Below are 18,137 nucleotides of genomic sequence, written 5' to 3'. Positions count from 1 at the left end.
ACTTAAATTATTAACTAGTCAAAACTATAAAACTACCAGACACAGAAACACACAATACCAAAACTATCTTTTCCTTCTACACAGACTGAGAAGGCAAGGGAGATGTCTGTTCAGAGCCTCAAATAAACTTAGGTCTTGTTTACTCTTTGATCTGGGCCCACACGATACCACAGCAGCTCGGGAATGGGGTAGGGCAGAAAGGTCCTTGGCCCAGGCAATCTGAGCCGTCATTCCCCAGTCGAAAAACACATATAAAGTCCTTAAGAGTGTGATAACAAGAGGCTGCCTCAGGTCCTTGGGCACTTAATATTCAAAGAGCTGTTACTTACTTCACAAATGCAGTTAAGCACAGAGTTGCACAGAAAAATATTGCACAACGTTCAGAGAAGAGGTCAGAACTTTAACCCAGAAGCACAGGCTGCTTGTCCACTTGTAAAATGACATTCCCTTTCACCCACATAGAGAAAAGGAAAGACAAAAAAACAAGCAAAAAAAAATTTAAAGCACCCACACAACCCAAGAGGATAGCTGAAGAACCAAAGGGTTAAGGAACAAGGGCAAACAGCTGATTAAAGCACCTGTCAGAACAAGCAGGTAAATAAACAGTCGCCAGAATTTGATTAATTAACATCTAAACAGAAAGGAGAGCTTGTCTATACTACTTAAAAGTTAAGGCAGGATTTTGAGTAGTCAAAATTGGCAGCAAAATACTGAGAATTTATAAAATAAATAACATCTGCCCTGTGCTTGTGATGTAAAGAAAAGCAAATCCAGCACCTTTTGTAGGCACTCCGATCCAATTTAAATAGCGTGTCAGCTTCTTCGAGATGTAGGTTTTTCCTCTTGCTGGGAGACCCACCATGACAATCAGCGTAGGGCAGTTGGTCATACATACTGAAACAGAGAAACAGAGAACTAGGACTTACCACTGAGGGTCCCACAAAGTGAAGGCTGACATTGTGGTGGAAAATTACAAGCCATGTGGAAAATTACAACCCGTGTGTTCTCTGAGGAAGTGATTGTTCAAACAGCTCATGCATGTGTCTTGGCACTGTCAGAGGGGTTTCTCAGCAGTACAGTGGATCAACCCAGGTTTCTTAGGCTGTGCTGAACTTTGGAAGGGTGAGCCAGTGGTAGTGTAAAGTTGGACACAAGGGATGTGTACAGGCAGAGGACAAGAAACTTACGCGTTTGCATACATGGTATAAGACATATGAAAACAACACCAAAACAAGGACACTGACTCTCCCAGCCATATGCACCTCAGTTCTGTGCTTGCATTGAAAGGAAATTGCAAGGTGTGTACAATTTTCAGATAATTTTTAAAGACTCAACCCTGCTAAACCTTTGCTTGGTCTTGTGCATAACAAGGATAACAGATGCAGCTTAATGCATTACAGTATGACGTGGTAATTGCTAGTTATTTCTCCTTTACATATTTCAATACTCTTGGAACAGAGGTCATTCTGACTGTTCTTTCATGATTACTAGGAATAAAACACAAGTATTCCAGGTAATCAAGCACAATAATCTGATATACAGATAGATGTATAGAAATATTCTTAATCAAAGGCAGCATGTTTAATTAAATAAAAACCTAAGCCACTGTAGGAAGCTGAAGGAGTTATATGTACAAACTCAAAACCTTGAGGCATTTCCTTTCAAATTATGAATGTTTGAACATTTTAGTGCACAAAACTATGGATACCTTGCATGAATCTACCACAGCTACAAGGAACTGCCTAAAAAGAAACAAGATATTAAAGTGGTGTAAAGATATCACCAGCTCCATCGACCCCAATTCAAAGGGAATTAATTTCTACCCAATCCACACATGCATCAGTTTCCTCAGTGTCTTGAGAGAGGGGGAGTCAATTCACTCTAAAAGACTCTCAGTGTTATGCTGTGAGGCATAACAGAACTGTTGTACAAACCACAATAATTGGCCAAGATTCCCAAATCTTGGATTGACAAAGTCACATCCCCGAGTCACCTGCGTGAATTTGGCATAGCCACTCCTCATAGTAAGACCATCAAAAAGCAACAAACATGCATTTTCTTGAAACATGCCTTGAAAAGGGGAAAAAGATAGAAAGAAAACAAGATAAACACTCAAACCATTAAAAATGCACCCCTTCTCATGAGCCATACCTCACCTCAAACCCACAGAACAGTCTGTTACTCCATGCAACAAAAGTTTCAGGGAAATGAATGCAAACCGAAAGAGATCTATCCAAACACATCCGTGTCTCTGAAAGGACACTGATAAAAGCTCTCAGAGTTAAGCTCCTCTGTACAAAGCCTATAAACAAGAGAAAATGTTTTCTTGTCCTTTTTCCTCTTGTGTCCTAAGTTCAGCTCCGTGAACCCTCTCTCCAAGGGAAGGAACAAAGCTTCTGAGGAGACAGTCCATGAATTACAAAGAGTACACAGTGCTCACTGAGCTAAGCAGCGTTGCTTCTAGTTTTAAGGACAGTAATGTAGCTAGATGAGAGAAATCCCTGAGTCCCTAGGAGTTTTAAGGGAAGACAGCTTGAAAGGTTCTTAATCAGAAACACCTAGCTTGAGTTTTAAACAACTTTCCAGTAAAAACAGCAAAAGTTTTAAAAGACAAACCAGGATGTGTACAGAAAAGGCTCTGCAGACAGCTTCATGTCCACCTGCTCTCCCAAGGAACTCTGCTTTCGACCCATTCTGGACAGAATTTACCAGCTAACATCATACTTAGATCCCCTCTTTTTTCCTCGTGTCCCCCAGTGAGCCACACAAGCTTTGCCTTCTCACAGAACACTTGTCTTCTGGTAATGTAACAATAAACCTATACCAGGGCAAAACTCACATTTTGCAAAACTAAGGGCTAGGAAGCTACCACAAAGAAATCTGCAACCAACTTCCATGGTTGCTACACAGATTACACCCAACAACCACTCTCTAAGCCAAATCCTACAGCCTACATCATCTTGTAATAGATCTCACTGAGGAGCAAACTGGATCAACACAACTACAACAACATGCAAGAGGGACATTTCTTCCCATTGCCAAGCAGTCAGTGTGCAACTCTGGCATCACTTCCATTTTGACAGAGATTTCAACAAAGTACTACAACAAAACCTAGCAAAACTACTTTTATTAGCGCCCTATGCATACAGTCTGCACCTAATGCTCTCCTGATCACTCTGTGCACTGCTATCTACTGTGCAACTATACAGCAGAAGCCAAGGGAATTATCACACTGCAGTCCTTTTCTGATGAGGCACCTGGATGACAAGAGTGGTTTTCCTCTATAAAAGGCAGGTACCAGTAAGACCTGCACACCAGAAGGAAGAATACCACTGATCCAAATGATCTCTGCTCATGTAATACCGCAGCCCAGTAAATGCCACCACACAGTACATGATGTTACAGCATATACCACCCACCAGTGCTTGTCTTCAACAAGATGATGTCAGTTTGCAGTCCAAAGTTTGAGGCAACAGAAAACATTTAGTTTTCTGCTTTGGATAACCAACTGTGGTTGCAGTCTAATGCTGCTTACACAGGTGGCACTCAGTGACAAGCACATCTATACACTTGGAGGTAGAAGACAAAGGCATATGTGCTGCCCAAAACTGCAGATGGCTAAATGACAGGACTGAAAATAAAACACACAAAGCAACTGTTTTATTTCTTCTGTACCTCCCTGTAGTGCTCTCCACGACACACTTAAGACTCAAGACAACAAACAAAGGTTTTTGGCTTTTATCCCCTTTTGATCTGTGTAATTTACAAGGCTTAATTTTGCTCAGTAGCTCAGTAAAATAGGCCAGAAAAAAAATCACGAAGCTCTGAGAATTTATCAAATGCTTAAAAGCCATTTAATTACCTTTCACTTTACATGACTGAACCACAGCTTTCTCAAGTGAACACTGCCAAAGCTCACTGGAAGTGAGGAGGCAGCTTCCTTCCAGTGACAGTATTTAAAATGTCAGCATCTCAAGACTTAACACCTTCCTTCGAGGGAATATCAGCAATTTTGACATTAGAAGGCGGATTGATTAAAAAACCCAAACAATCAACAAGTGAGACATCTAACTCCTACAACAAAAAAAGCTTCTTTAGCTTTTATCTTCCCAAGGGCACAATCCTCAATTCCTCTTTTCACAGCACCTCACCATCATTCACTTTATATGCAAAACAATTTGCATCACCTTGGATGCAAGCGGCAAAGACGAGGCAGATGCCTAAGGGCTGGATTGTTTGGTTTACCTCCATAAATCTCTCTACATCATCTACTCTTGAGAAACAAACTAATTTTGTAGCACTGCTTCAAGTAGGTAACTCCTGAGGGTTTCTGACAGCCCCAACCTGTGGTTGTGCTATCAACACTGATTTTGCAAGAAGAACATACACATGCAGAACAGCAAAACAAAGATTATAAGATGGCATGCCTTCATTTGCTAAAAATGCTCTGTGACTTTACTCAGTTTTCTTTCTTTAAGATAAGTGTTTGCAATATATACACGTGACACTGCATGTTTATAAACAGCAGCTTCAAAAAGGAATGCATGCTGCACCACCTCGTTTAGAGGAAATGCACAAAAAACATGTCCACAATGCCAGAGGAAAATGGCCAAGTGAGGAAGAGCATTACAATCAAGTATTGCCATTCAAGCTAAGTCATTCTTGCAGTTAAACATTTTTACATGCTATTGAACACCACCACAAGCTGCAGCTCAGAGGAGAATTAAAAGTTTAAGATTTAACAGTCAAAGAGAGCAGAAACTACATGCTCAATTCTGGCATCTTAGACTCGATTGTGAAATAACACAAGAGGCAAAAGAAGGTTGTGACACCAAACTGGGACACTGAACAAGCTAGGTCAGCCGTGCAGCATTTCATCAGCTCTCAAAACTCACATCACTTTGTGAAGCTGGAGATAAGAGCTGGTTTACCTACCAGCCATTTTCCAAATTCACCTACTACCTATCAGCAACTGTCCCTTCCTTTCATCCAAACAAGGGTTGGGTTTTTTTTGTATCTTTGTTAGATTTTTAAGTCAGCTTTTAAGGTCTGATACTTTTTGCATCAAGCTGCTATAGTTTGCCATCTGAAGTTTACAACAGATCCTTGCTGTTTCTGTAGCCTTCATCTCAAGGCCTGTTCTCCAAAAATCACTGCACTATTCAGAGGCTCACACCCAAGTATCTCTCAGCAAACACAATCACTCTTCCAAATGTTAGCCCTACGTGTTTTCCCCTATCACTTATCCAATTTAATCCATTTTTCCTGTTGATTGATGATGACAATCAGTCACCTTTCTTTGCCGTCCTTTAGGGACAGGTTCTCCATCCTACTGCTCTACCTGAAGAGCACCCTGCACCTGGACCTGAAAAAAAGTCCATTCTAACTTGTTTCTCCTGTTTTTGTCCAAACCCAGGGAGATGTCCAATCTCCAGGGTGATGTCCAATCTCCAGGGTGATGTCCAATCTCCAGGGTGATGTCCAATCTCCAGGGTGACCTTAATAGCAGCCCTCCAGTATCTGAAGGGAGCTACAGGATAGCTGGAGAGGGACTTTTACAAAAGCATGTAGCAACATGTTGAGGAATAAGGGCTTTGAACTGGAAGAAACTCTATTTAGATTAGGCATTAGGAAGAAATTCTTCACCATGAGGGTGGCAAAGCACTGGAATAGATTGCCCAGAGATGTTGTGGAGGCACCAACCCTGGAATTGTTCAAAGCCAGGTTGGATGGGGGCCTTGAGCAATCTAGTCTAATAGAAGGTGTCCCTGCCCATTGCAGGAGGGGTTGAAGCTATATGGTCTTCAAGGTCCCTTCCAACCCAAACCATCCTACGAAATCATCAGTTTCTGACATCACCTTGCTACAAGGGCTTCAGAATTCATATTTGTCCTTTAGCCAGCCTCATGTCACCAGCTGTTCCTAGCAGCTCTGCCACCCAATTGCCTGGGGTTACCATTTGCTTTCTACAGCTCTGATACCAACAGCTATGGCCCACCATATATCCTGACCCTCAGGCTACAGCTGGGTGTTGTCCTCAACTCTTTCTCTATTTTCACTTTCTAGGGTTGAGAAAACAAATGTGCATCACCAGCACGAGCTCAAAGGGTACAATTCTTTAGAGCAAAGATAACCTTCATTTGAGACTTTTTTCTTTTTGGCCCTGATGTACACACATACTGCTCTACAAACACAAATAAAAATCATGAGAATGACCAAATTCCAGCAGCTTTAGGTAAACAATGTCCTTAACTGCAGTAAGGGGAAAAAGAATATTTAACCACAGGAAGGTCACTATTTATCTCTCACTCTATAAACATCCTCTAATAGGCCCTCAAAACAACTTTTGCTATGTCACACATTGCTATTTATTTTTTATGTCCACATTTGTAGGCATTGCTTGATTCATAGAGCCTGAGGCAATCTGACATCCAATGCCAAGAGTAGCTTTACTGCAACCTATTTACAGGCCAAGCTTTTCACAAAAGACCACAAAAGGCAAGTGGCAGTTATTAATAAAAAATATGCATTTCTGTCACCTTGAAGGCTTACTTTAGAAGGTCATTTAGAACAGTTACCTTCATTTTACTGGTCTCACGAGCTGTAAAAGTTCAGCCTGCTTGGTAGGCTGCACAAAGCCACAACTGCTCTGTGAAGACCTCACAATGCACAGCCTAAAGGAACTGTTCAAAGCCCCACAACAGCTCAACTCAGGCACAGCCAGACAGATTTCTCCCCGAAGATAACTCCACTTGCTACAACTTTTAGAAAAATCACATTTACACCACCTAACACAGGTAAATCCCTTTGAAGAGAGCTCTGCTGAGTCCTCACTGCACAAATCTGCTCACCCACCTTCTAGAAAGATAAAGACTAGAAGTAGTGCAAATAAAGGTCACTAGCCCAAATGAGCAAATTAACCAATAAAAGAACCAAATCAAAAAACAACATCCCAACCAAAGGAGACTGGAAGAGTTCAGCTTTTTAACCTAGAAGTCCAAAAGACATCAGAGCAATTAGTTCCACTGTTTCCACTTCCACTAGAAAGCTACCTCTGAGGACAAGAAAACCACTCAAGCTTGTATTTTTTGAACAGTGTGTTTAACACAGATCTCTGTGGCAGCAGAGAACTGGAAGTGGTCAACCCAACAATGCCCCACATCATCTAGTCTGGGCACCCTGTCCTGGGCTGCCACAGCACAGCTACAGGGCCTGAAGGTCACTTTACCTCACTGGAACACAGTGCAATGCAGGACAGATGGAAATACTGGGGATAAAGGACTCTGCATCTCCCTTGCACAGGAAGAACTGCAAAACGTTCTCAGTTTGTTGAGACAAGATAGACGGTTTTATGAAGAGAAAGTTCTGATCCTCTCCGGGCCATCTCAATTCTTATGGATCACAAATGACTGTAGACATAGTATGAGCAGAGCTGTAGGAGCAAATGCATGCAAAAGGATTAAAAAACCCCAACAACTTACAAATCTGTCTTTCTAGCAAAAAGGTTTTTCAATTATAAGGGGGCTGTGGGCATCAAACACTACAGAATCCTACAAAACAAAAAAACAAACGAGACCCACAACATAAGTATGTGGAATTGTTTGGGTTTTACTTTACAGTCAAGGCAAGCTAAATAATTCTGCCAAGAAGACTGTACGTCACCAGATTACCCGTGGTAAATATGGCATTTTGTTCTTGTGTTTTGTTTGTTTCAGGGTTTTTATTGGGTTTTTTGGGTGGGCTTTTTTTAAGTGTCTGTGTCAAAGCGGTAACAAACGTTGTTTGGAGAAGAGATGCCACATTAAAGCCAAAAGGAAGCATTCTCCTTATTGTGTTTGCAATAGCAATTATACACACTTTCTGACTTCGCCTATTTGATCTCCTCTTAGCACCTATTTTTTCAGATGCTGGACTAGTTCAGTTCACATTCAGTTCACCCCTGCCTGCTTGCCTAGCAGAAACCAAGAAGGTCTGGGGTGTTTGTTTTAGCAAGAGCCGGACCAAAGCAAGACCAGAGGCTGCAGCCCATGGCCGCCTGCCACAGCAGCAGAGCCCTCAGGTCCGTCAGCACAGCCTCTTTGCACGACAAATAAAAACAATTCCACACGTCAAAGCTCCTTTTGTCTACAAAACTGCCTTGCACTGAACCTCAGTTTTTTAAGTAAGGGACTAAAAAAAAAAACAACAACGAAAAAAGCCCACGAGGCAAAGTATGTTAATAAAGTATGGTTTACTAACGCCAGAGCCAAAGCCTTCAGATGATAACTTGGTTGGCTGCACCTCAAAATAAGGAAAGCCATTAACTCATACAACAGATGGCCTGATACAGCATTGGCCTTGAAAGAAAAAAGGAAAAAAAAGGCAAAAACACAGTGACAGATTTAGGCCTCTCTTCAAGAGGGGTATACTGAATATAAAGGCTGCTTGGAACCAGAGCAGTTAAAGAAAAAAGCACCAACAAAAGCAACTAGAAAAAGACACTTTTCCCAGCCAAGCTCTGCTGCCTTCCATCGGGCTCAGATCCAGCAGCTTCACGGTTTTCTGCCTTCCCCAGCTTTTCAGGCGATCCTCCTCGGGGCAGCCAGCAGACCCCACCATCCCCGGGCTGGCGGAACCATTCACCGACCCCTGCGCATCAGAGGGGCGGTAACGCCCAGCCAACGGGCTCTCCGCACCCCGACCCTCTGAGGCCGAACGGCCCCCGGGAGGGGCTCCGCGGGGCTCGGCCGCGGCCCAACCGAGGAGAAGGAGGAACGGGCGCCCGGGGTTCCCGCTGACAGCTGCCGCCCGCCGGTGCTCAGACAGCGTGGCCCGGGCAGACCCCCCTCGCCGTCCCCGCCCCGCTCACCGCCGCGCTGGGCGCTGTGCCCCGCCGGCAGCCCGTTGTCGTAAGGCTCCCAAGTCTTCTGCAGCGGGTTCTGCGTGAGCTCCCGCGCCGGCGACGCCGCCGCCATCCTCACCCGCCTCCCGGCACCCACTGCAGTGGCTGCGGGCGGGGTGGCGCCGCCTCTCGGCGCGGGGGGGCGAGGCCGCACCGCCCCTTGAGGCCAAGCCCCCCGAGCCGAGGCCGGCCGCGGGAAGCAGCGGGCTCGGGGGCGCCCTGCGGAGAGCGCCGGCCCCGGCCCGGCCCGAGCGAGGCCCTAGGGGGCTGCGGCCTGGCACGGCGGGGAGTCTGTTCTTCACAACCCGGGCCGGCAGTCCCCGGCCCCAGGCAGCGGATGGGGAAAACACGGGCAGAGAAGCTGGGCCATTGCTGCAAGCGACAAGAAGGGGTCAGGGTGCAGCCAGCAGTGGGTACCGACAAGCTGGTGATTTCCTTCCCTGCAGCCAGAACACTGCAGCAACAGAGAACTTCACATGGCCTCAGGGCTTTTTATTTTTTAGCCCTAATAACAGCGTGTCCAAGGAGCACGCAACATGTTTTAGGAAGCTGTGCACTGAAAGAGACATTTTCCCAATTAAACTCTTATTTTGCCCTAAAGGCTAAATTAATATCCATGCAGAAAGACATAAGTAATAGGTTTCTAACATCTTGTTTGGCCACCAAACCCAAAAAAAACTAGAAAATCACAAATTACACTGAAAAGACCCTATGCTGCAGCAAGAGCGGCGATGTGGCTAACTGCACATTCAGCTGTTGCATTGCCACATTATCAGCCTTACGACCTAGGGAAACCCAATTCATTAACTGGGCTGAGAAAGTCCTTAAAAAAGCTCAGTATTTCACGACTGCATACATCCCTGTATCTTATAGTTTACAGAATGCAAATGCAACACACTAAAAATATGGTAGTAAAGTATTAGATGCATTATTCACTCTATTAGTATGACACCTAGATACAACAGGCAAGTACACACACATGTTATTTTTATACATATACACTAGTCAGACTCTGATCATCTGAGAATCAATTTTAGGATTTTTTTTTTTTCTTCCATTCCAAATTAAAGCATAGCTTTATAAACAACAGAAAAACAGTTATCAAAACACTTGGTGAGACACCCCCTGGAAAGTTAGCACTTGTTTTTTCCAAAGCCATGTTTGCTTGACCTGCCCTTCCCTCTCATCGAAGCTGATTTCCTTCTTCTCAAGACCAACTACAGCTTTCGACTGTAGGTGCCTGCACTATGTTTTTCACCCTAGCATTTTTCCTCTGATTTTGAGTTGAGAGCCAAAGCATGGAGGGGCAGAGTGGTTATAGGAATTACATTGCAAGGGTCAAAAAAAAGTAGGAGCAGAGAGAGGGAGTTTTAAAACACCTGAAAGCGTCTTGGTTTCTCCTTTTAAAGTATGTATTTACTTCTAACAGTTGCCAAAAGAGCTGTGAGTAGGAACAGTTTAATTTGTGTTCCAGGCTGATCTTGGAGGCCCGTCTCCTGTGGACACACAAAACATTGCAGGGAACAGAGGACCCGTCTGCGGGATGGAGTCCAGCATCAGGACATACCCCACTGCACCCCTGTTCACTCTCCCAAGCATGCCACCACCACGATCCTCCTGCTTTCCCAGCAATGCCATTAGTAAAGCCAGCTAAGGCCACAACAAATGTAACATGAGCAGAAATATAAGATCAGCAGGAATGCTGACTTCTTAAACGCCCTTCTCAGGCTTGTTTTACTTACATTAAGTAGAAAATACATGGAGTCCTTGCAGTCTCTAGAAACAAAGTTTGTGCCTCCTTTCTGCAAATCCACACAGCGTGCAAGAACTGAAACTTCACTCACACAGCTGCCTTGCAGCTGGAAACACTGACCTAACGTTGCTCACGTAGAGAAAACATTTTTCAGAGGCCTGCAGCATGAATTGCCACATTTCTAAGTCTTGTCCCCCAAGTACAGTGCACACCATTGGTCAATCTTCTTGCTCAGGCAATTTTAAACCTGCAGCACCTGCACATGACTTTAAAGGTTTATCCAGGTGCTTGTAACGACATTAGAGGTGTGCAGGGACACCTGCTAGCCTTTATTTTTGTGAGGAACAGATTTCAGCTTGATTGATGACAAACTCATGTTGTTGATCAAACTTATTCAAAGGTTTGTTGTTTGGCATTTGTTTCATTTGGTTTGGGGTTTTTGTTTGTTTGTTGGTTTTTTTTTTACCACCTCAGTCCAGTAATGGGCTGAGAACACAGAGAAAGAAAACATACTGTATCACTTCTGACATCTCATTTCAGAATGTGGTTTTCAAGGACACTACACTCAACTCCTAGAAAAAGACAGAACAAATAAACACTGTTCATCAAATTCCAAATAAACATCAAACGCTGTCCTAATACAAAGAGTTGAGAAGCCAGGCTGGTTCCTGCTGGTGTTGAACTCTTGGGGACTGAGCTTGCTTTGCTACAGGGAAGTCACCAACAAGCCTTTACTCCTTGGAAGGCTTTTATGAAAAGCTTCTGCTCTCAGGGCCACACCAAGCTGAAAGCTCACATGAAAAAGCACCTCTCTGCAGAGGCAAAGCATTGAGAGGAAAGACAGTCATGCAAAATGGGCTGCTGCACAGGAACAGAATGTGCTTGAGCAAGTAACCCAGTTACTCTTTTCAAGCAACTGACTGATAAGATGGGAAACTCTTAGGGTTTAATGCCTAAAGCAAGCGGTAGTTATTTCTGAGACAGGGAGAAATAAAAGAGGAGATTGAACCAAGGCTTCTCCTGGATCATACAGAAACCCTACTTTGTAATGCAACCATATAATGCAAGTTCCACAATATCTGCAAGTCATTTTCATGGATCTGATTTCCCTAGTAAGATACCACTTTATAGTCTGACAGCCTATAAAACATTCGTAAACCACCCAACACCTCTGACTTCCACCATTGCTTTGGCCACACCAGCTCACTAATTGGAATAAGAAAAGATGACTTTCCAATCCTCCATGTGCCCACACCTATATAGAGTCCAGCAGATACAGCTCATGAAAAAATAGTTCACAAAACCTTCTGCAATGCACAAGATCCAGCTAGAGATACCTGAAAATACTAAAGAGGGCACAGACACAGCCAGAGGTGACAGCATGTGATCTGTAGAAGCAGGGTAGCTGCAGAGGAGTCCCCACGCTAGCACAGCACTGGCAGCCCTGACCAGACCACAACATCCTGTTCCTGCAGCAAAGCTCAAAGCAGATCTTTTTGGGAAGTTCCTGAAATAAGGAGCACAACTTTCAAGAAAAAAAAACCAAACACCAAACTGCTAAAACACAAAGTCCTGATCTCCTCTTCTCAGAGCCGAGGTTTAGCAGAGCCCTTCGACACGTTACTGTGCTGCCCGAGCTTGAGCAGCAGCACGACCAACCCACGGAAGCACACCCAGCTATTACTGTGCCTATTTACAAAAGCAACCCAAACTGGAGATTCCTACATCAACCGAGCGCTACGGCGCTCGTTCCCCTGCATTACGCCTTTGGCGGGGTACGGCCGAAACCCCCAAACCCCCCCACTTCGCCGGGGAAACGCCACAGTTACCCTACCCTCTCGGTGGGCAGCAGCACCGCAAGGCTATCTGCCGGAGTATCTGCCCCAAGCCGCGTCCACTAGATGGCGCCCTAGCAGAGGCAGCCTGTGCCCTGCAGGCACCGCTCCCCAAGCCACGGCAGCCCGGGCGGTACCGTCCGGAGCGGGGCGGGGACCGGACACCGGAGCGTGTATGTGCTCGCAGGTAACCCCAGCGAGGGCAGCAAATGCTTCAGGCGCTGTGAGATGAAGGTTTGCTCAGGCATGCCGAGCTGCAGCTGCTGGCCCGCACCAGACTATGCCTCTGGCAAAGCAATTGACTTTCCAGAACCACAGCTAAGTGGCACTGTAAACACGGCCCGGAGACAGCAGAGCTGCACAGAATGCTGGTGTGAAAATACTCCAGCTCTTGGCTTTTAAGCACCCAAGGTAGAGTCAGAGATTACAGAAAGCTACAGGAAGAGCTGCTAATCCTGACTTTTCTCCTCAACCAAATGACAATAAATTACTGGGGGTAAGAAGTCCACGCTCAGAACTAAGTATCTCCAAGTCTTTCTAAACACAAATTGTATTTCATCATCAACCTAACACTTCCATTCCTCTAAAGCAAGAATCTTTCCACAGTATCATGAGATAACTTTTTTTTACCCCTGCAGCATCAGCTGTTTACCACTTTGAGGGAACCAGAAGCACCTGTCCTCTACATACACAACTGGCAATAAATAGCTGGCAAAGCCCTACATCTAGGTGCTGTCCATCATGACTGGCAGATTACTGTTCTAGCTAGAAGTAACAAACAGGAGTTAATTTAAATGATCCCATCCTGAAATAGATATCCTCACAACTGGAGCTTACAGTTGTAACTGGGGCTTACCAGCTTACAACTCTAAAAGACTTCAACTACATTGCACCACAGCATCTTAGTTCCAGTACAGTTTAAGGAGGCACAGAGGAAGGTAGAATTGGAAAAGATCATTAGGTATTGGCGTTAGTGGAGAAATACAGACACACATCAGCACAGTCTTCAGCCACACACAGATCTTAATGTTTCCAGCTTCAACATCCAACCAATGCTCCCTGAGTCTCCATGGCTCTGACCAGCTAACTGGCAGCTGGCTGCGCTACATCACCATCAGAGAGAACCATGGAACAGTGGAGGTTGGAAGGGACTTCTGGAGATCAAGTCCAATTCCCCTGCCAAAGCAGGATCACCTAGGGCAGGTGACACAGGAACACATCCAGGCAGGTTTTGAACGTCTCCAGAAAGAAAGAGACTCCACAACCTCTCTGGGCAGCCTGCTCCAGTGCTCCATCAACCTTTCAGTGAAGTTTTTTCATCACATTGAGGTGGAACTTCCTGTGTTGCAGTTTGTATCCACTGATCCTTCTCCCATCACAGGACACCACTGAAAAGACACAAGTACTTTCTTCTTGACACCCACCCTTCAGGTGTTTATAAACACCTGATGTCCTCAGTCTTCTCTTTTCCAGGCTAAACGATCCCAGATCTCTCAGCCTCTACACCATGTTTGTATAAAGCATACAGGATAATTCCTAATGAATGTATAATTGATTTTCTCTTTCTAATAAAATAATAATAATAAAAAAAAGTCAAGTATACCTTCAGCAGGCTTGTGGCAGTTCTTCATTGGCCAAACTCTGCAGCTGGAAGCATCACCTGAGGACAGCCAGCAACAGCTAATATACAAGGCTGTTACAACACTGCAAGCCAATTAGACAAGATGGTGACCAAACACACAACTATGCTTCACCCTTTTTATTCACAAGGAACAACACTCCAGCATTTCAAAACCATTTCAGGTGGAATAGGAGAGATTCCTCTGCACATTCTTTATAGGCTGCAGTGCTTACGGGTTTGTTTTGACCCACAATTGTTATGGTTCTCTTCATAGCAATAAGCTGCAGCTTCTGGGTAATGACAGCATCCAAATTTGCAAATGAGTTTCCATTATAATGACCAAAACTACTGTAGAGTAGATGCAACACTTGGCCTGCTCAATCACATCCCTTATTACACTAACACCTCTCCAGGGAACAGACTGCTGCCTCTCCCAGATAATTCCTATATTCCTGAAGTTCGGCAAGTTTTTCCTCACTGTGGAAAAGGCCCCTGCCTAAAACACAACTCCTGTCTGCTGGGGATGTCGTCACCATTGTAAGGAAATACCAACTCGACTTGCCGAGGAAACCCAAAGGAATTTGCAGTAGCAACTAAAAAAGGTGGCACTCTTCTCCCAGGCTGTTCCTGAGCTCCTGGGTGATCGCACAAAGATGAAACCTTGGGAACATTCACCCTGTAGAAGAAATCCCTTGCAAGTTAAAAACTCTTCAACAGCTTCTCACAGAGAACCAAACTAAATTCCTTCCCGTGACCAGCTTAACAAGCACAATGCACAATTAAAGAAGAGCTATGTAAATACTATATTAACAAAACTACATGCATCGGTTCATGCCTTCTCAGCTCAGTTTCTCAAGACTTTGTTGTTTTAACAGTTTCTTAAATGAAGACTTCCCGTCTGCTCAAGACTGCCTATGGTCTTCTCTTCAACCAGAAGTACCATCCTTTTTGTTTTCCCACAATCTAATGGCAGGAGTGTTACAGACACTCTCCTCGCCAATCCAGAGTTTAAGTATAAAAATTTTATTGAGGGTAAAATAAGCAAAAGCAGCGCTGGGCAGCCGGGGAGTCGCCTGCTCCACAACAGCACGCACCGAGCAACAGTCCGTTCCCTCCTTTTAAAGTGGAGGGATGTTGCAATCACAACAGCCAGCTCCTCGTGCCTGGTGGTCGTGTCTTTCTAACGCAAGTGCGAGTCCCTGATAAGGGTCTGTATCCTGGTCCCGGGTCTCTTGTGATGGGGGCTGGTAGTCTTTCTCAAGTGCTCTTATCTTGACCTTGCTTCTGTGCAGGCTCAGTAGGTGCCATCCCAGGTGCCTAACTCCTGTAGATTTCTGCCTAGCAACCTAAACCTAAGTATTCTGTATTCTGCTCTATTCTACGTGCTGTTCCAAACAGGATTTGTGGTTTGGTCACACATTCTTATCACTGAGTTGCATTGTCTACTTAACTCTTATCCCATCATACACACGTTTCTTCTAAATGAACTACAAACTCTATCATTAGTCATTTATATGGTTAACAAATAATGTATCCCTTTATTTATTACAGGAGTCAAGCCAACAAAAATGACAAATAGCCCACTAAGTCCCCAAAAATTTCAGGCATCCCACATGACAAGTTCAGCAGGTTCCCCATACCATCTTCACAGGTCCCTCCATTTAGGACTTGATTCCAAACCAACTGAAATCACAAGGACCAGACCTTGTGATACATGGCCCTAGCTCTTACTCCACCTTTTCCGAGCCACAAGCAAGTTTATTACTGGCACCATCCACTCCATATCCTATTTCCTATCACTGCCTAAAGGGAAAAAATTCCAGTTGTCTTTAAGGAGGCTGCTACCTCAAAGACAAGCAAAGCCATTAAGGATTCAGAACTACAAAAGAATCCGCCCTCAGCAATACACACCTTCAGAAGTTATTTCGTAGAGTTCATTTTACTCTTAGACTTCCTGGCTACAGATCAATCTACCAAAGAGATTCAGAAGAAAACCCCACACCCATGTGTAATCATGCTTCAAATAAGAATGAGCTGCTGCTGAGAACAAGGAATTTCTACAGTGCTAATTGGAGAATAGAATTAAACAACAGCCAAGATTCCACACAGACAAAGCTGTACAAGTACAGACACTGGAGAGATTTCTTTTTTTTAAGTTAAACAAACAAAATCCCTTAGCACAGATATGGGAAATAACTCATCTAAACAGAAGATCTTGGTAGAAAGTAAATCAGTGAGAAAATAAGCTCCCATCTATTCTAATGATCCACACATCTGACACAAGAGAAGATCTGACCAGGCTCAGGCAGTCAGGAGCCTCACACCACACTTCTTTGCCTGGAGAGAGGGTGAATTCCCACACTAATTTGCATTCATTATATTTTCCCCATCACCTACTGAAACATCAGGATAGTTACTCATCATCCATGCAAAGCAAGATGCATCCCTTACAGCAGTGTTTATGTGTGGCTTCATTCCAGCACAGTTATGTGTTTTCAAAACCATGACAACCTAATGTGTAGTCAGAACTTTGCAAACTGGTAGTAACGTGAGGAATGTAAGAAATCCTCTGGTAATAACGTGAGGAAAGTAAGAAATCCTCTGGTAGTAATGTGAGGGAAGTAAGAAATCCTCTCTGAAAATGAAGGAACTGGAATATCAAACAGAATCAGTCACCTGTCCACAATGGAAAATGCAGATTTCCTCCCTCCCCAAACTGCAGCAGGTTTTGTTCAAGCCCACAGAGGCTTCCTCAAAAGAAGTGTTGATTGAGATCCTTTGTTTTACATCTATGCCTGGATCAAAAATCATAGTATCATAGTATTATTCAGGGTTGGAAGGGACCACAAGGACCATTTAGTTCCAACCCCCCTGCCATGGGCAGGGACACCCCACACTAGATCAGCCTGGCCAGAGCCTCATCCAGCCTGGTCTTAAACACCTCCAGGGACAGGGCCTCAACCACCTCCCTGGACAACCCATTCCAGGGTTTCACCACTCTCATGGTGAAGAACCTCCTCCTCACATAGACACAAAGTGCAGGAATTGCAACCAAATGTGTAGCTTTGGATGAACTCATCCATTCCAGAAGTTTCTACCTCATGTTCTGAAGGTTTAAGGGAACAGGGCTTGGTTTTATTTTATTTTTTAAAAGATTTGACAGATTTTGAGTGTTGTTAAGCTTCCCCCATTCAGATTCAGTAACACATTTTCAGATAAGCTCTGCTGCTGCTGAATTTTTGTTGCATCTTGTGTTCCAGTTCAAAGCAACAGTAGTTTCTCAGTGTGTCATGCAAATGATTGAGGATTATGAATTCAGTGTGAGGCTTTGTTTTGTCATCAACTCATTTGATAGCAGAGATCAGCTTCTGCCACTGAATTCAGTTGAAGTTGACATTTTTGGTACAAACAAGATAGTATCTAATTTCCCAGCCTCTGACTGAACCAAATTTGGTTTTATTGACATTTTGTAGGCAAAAAAAAACCCAGGTTAAAACATAGCAGGGCTTGTAGTGGTTTTAGTACCTGCTCTTAAAGCCTGTCTGGGATGTTTGATATCAGATCTTTTTCTAAGGCAGTATTTTTTTCAGAGGCCTGTTGCAGCACAGTTTTTGGTAGAGAGATGTCCCTCATCTCCCAGACTGCTCACACAGATAACACTCATTATGTTGGGACTCTCCTAAAGAGACTAAAAATAGAAAATACTTTTTCTTGCAGTCTCTAAAGATTGTCCTTCAAGGTTAGGGGTGGAAAGACATTGATGCAGGGGTGACATCAATGAAGCTCAGACTGTAGTCATCTGTGCTGCTCTGTGCAGAAAGGAATTGATGGCCTTTGTTGTAATCAACAAGGTTCAAGGTTGACAAAAAACTGGAGCCCCTACAGTGGAAGAGCCCTGGGCACTGAAAGGAGCCATCAAGCAGAAAGGCTGCAGTCCAGAGCAGTGAGGCTGAGTTTTTGATTCTGCAGAGTAATCTCTCATGTTCTTTGCAAGTGATTTTGGTCTGGGATATTGCAGCCTGGCAGTACCATAGAGTTGTGTTGATA

General features: G+C 44.2%; 1 protein-coding gene across 5 annotated transcripts in view; it reads right to left on the bottom strand.

Moving 5' to 3' along the window:
* The window catches only part of LOC137450885 (6-phosphofructo-2-kinase/fructose-2,6-bisphosphatase 4), a 64,092-nt gene that overhangs the window by 34,051 nt on the left and 11,904 nt on the right, over positions 1-18,137 (bottom strand). For 2 of the 5 annotated variants that reach the window (XM_068157863.1, XM_068157864.1), the window contains exons 1-2: positions 8,849-8,964; positions 778-894 (exon numbers count right to left, since the gene is read on the bottom strand). In XM_068157863.1, coding sequence (XP_068013964.1) covers positions 778-894; positions 8,849-8,954 — 223 coding nt within the window. In that variant the 5' untranslated portion in view covers positions 8,955-8,964. Of the gene's footprint in view, positions 1-777; positions 895-8,848; positions 8,965-14,072; positions 14,112-18,137 lie in introns of those variants that run through there. The other 3 variants (XM_068157865.1, XM_068157867.1, XM_068157866.1) reach the window with 2 other exon arrangements.

This window comes from Melanerpes formicivorus, unplaced genomic scaffold (genome assembly GCF_026170545.1).
Source record: "Melanerpes formicivorus ecotype bairdi unplaced genomic scaffold, bMelFor1.0.p_v2 SCAF_38, whole genome shotgun sequence".
Classification (NCBI taxonomy): Eukaryota; Metazoa; Chordata; class Aves; order Piciformes; family Picidae; genus Melanerpes; species Melanerpes formicivorus.
This window is presented reverse-complemented; position numbering and strand designations above follow the sequence as displayed.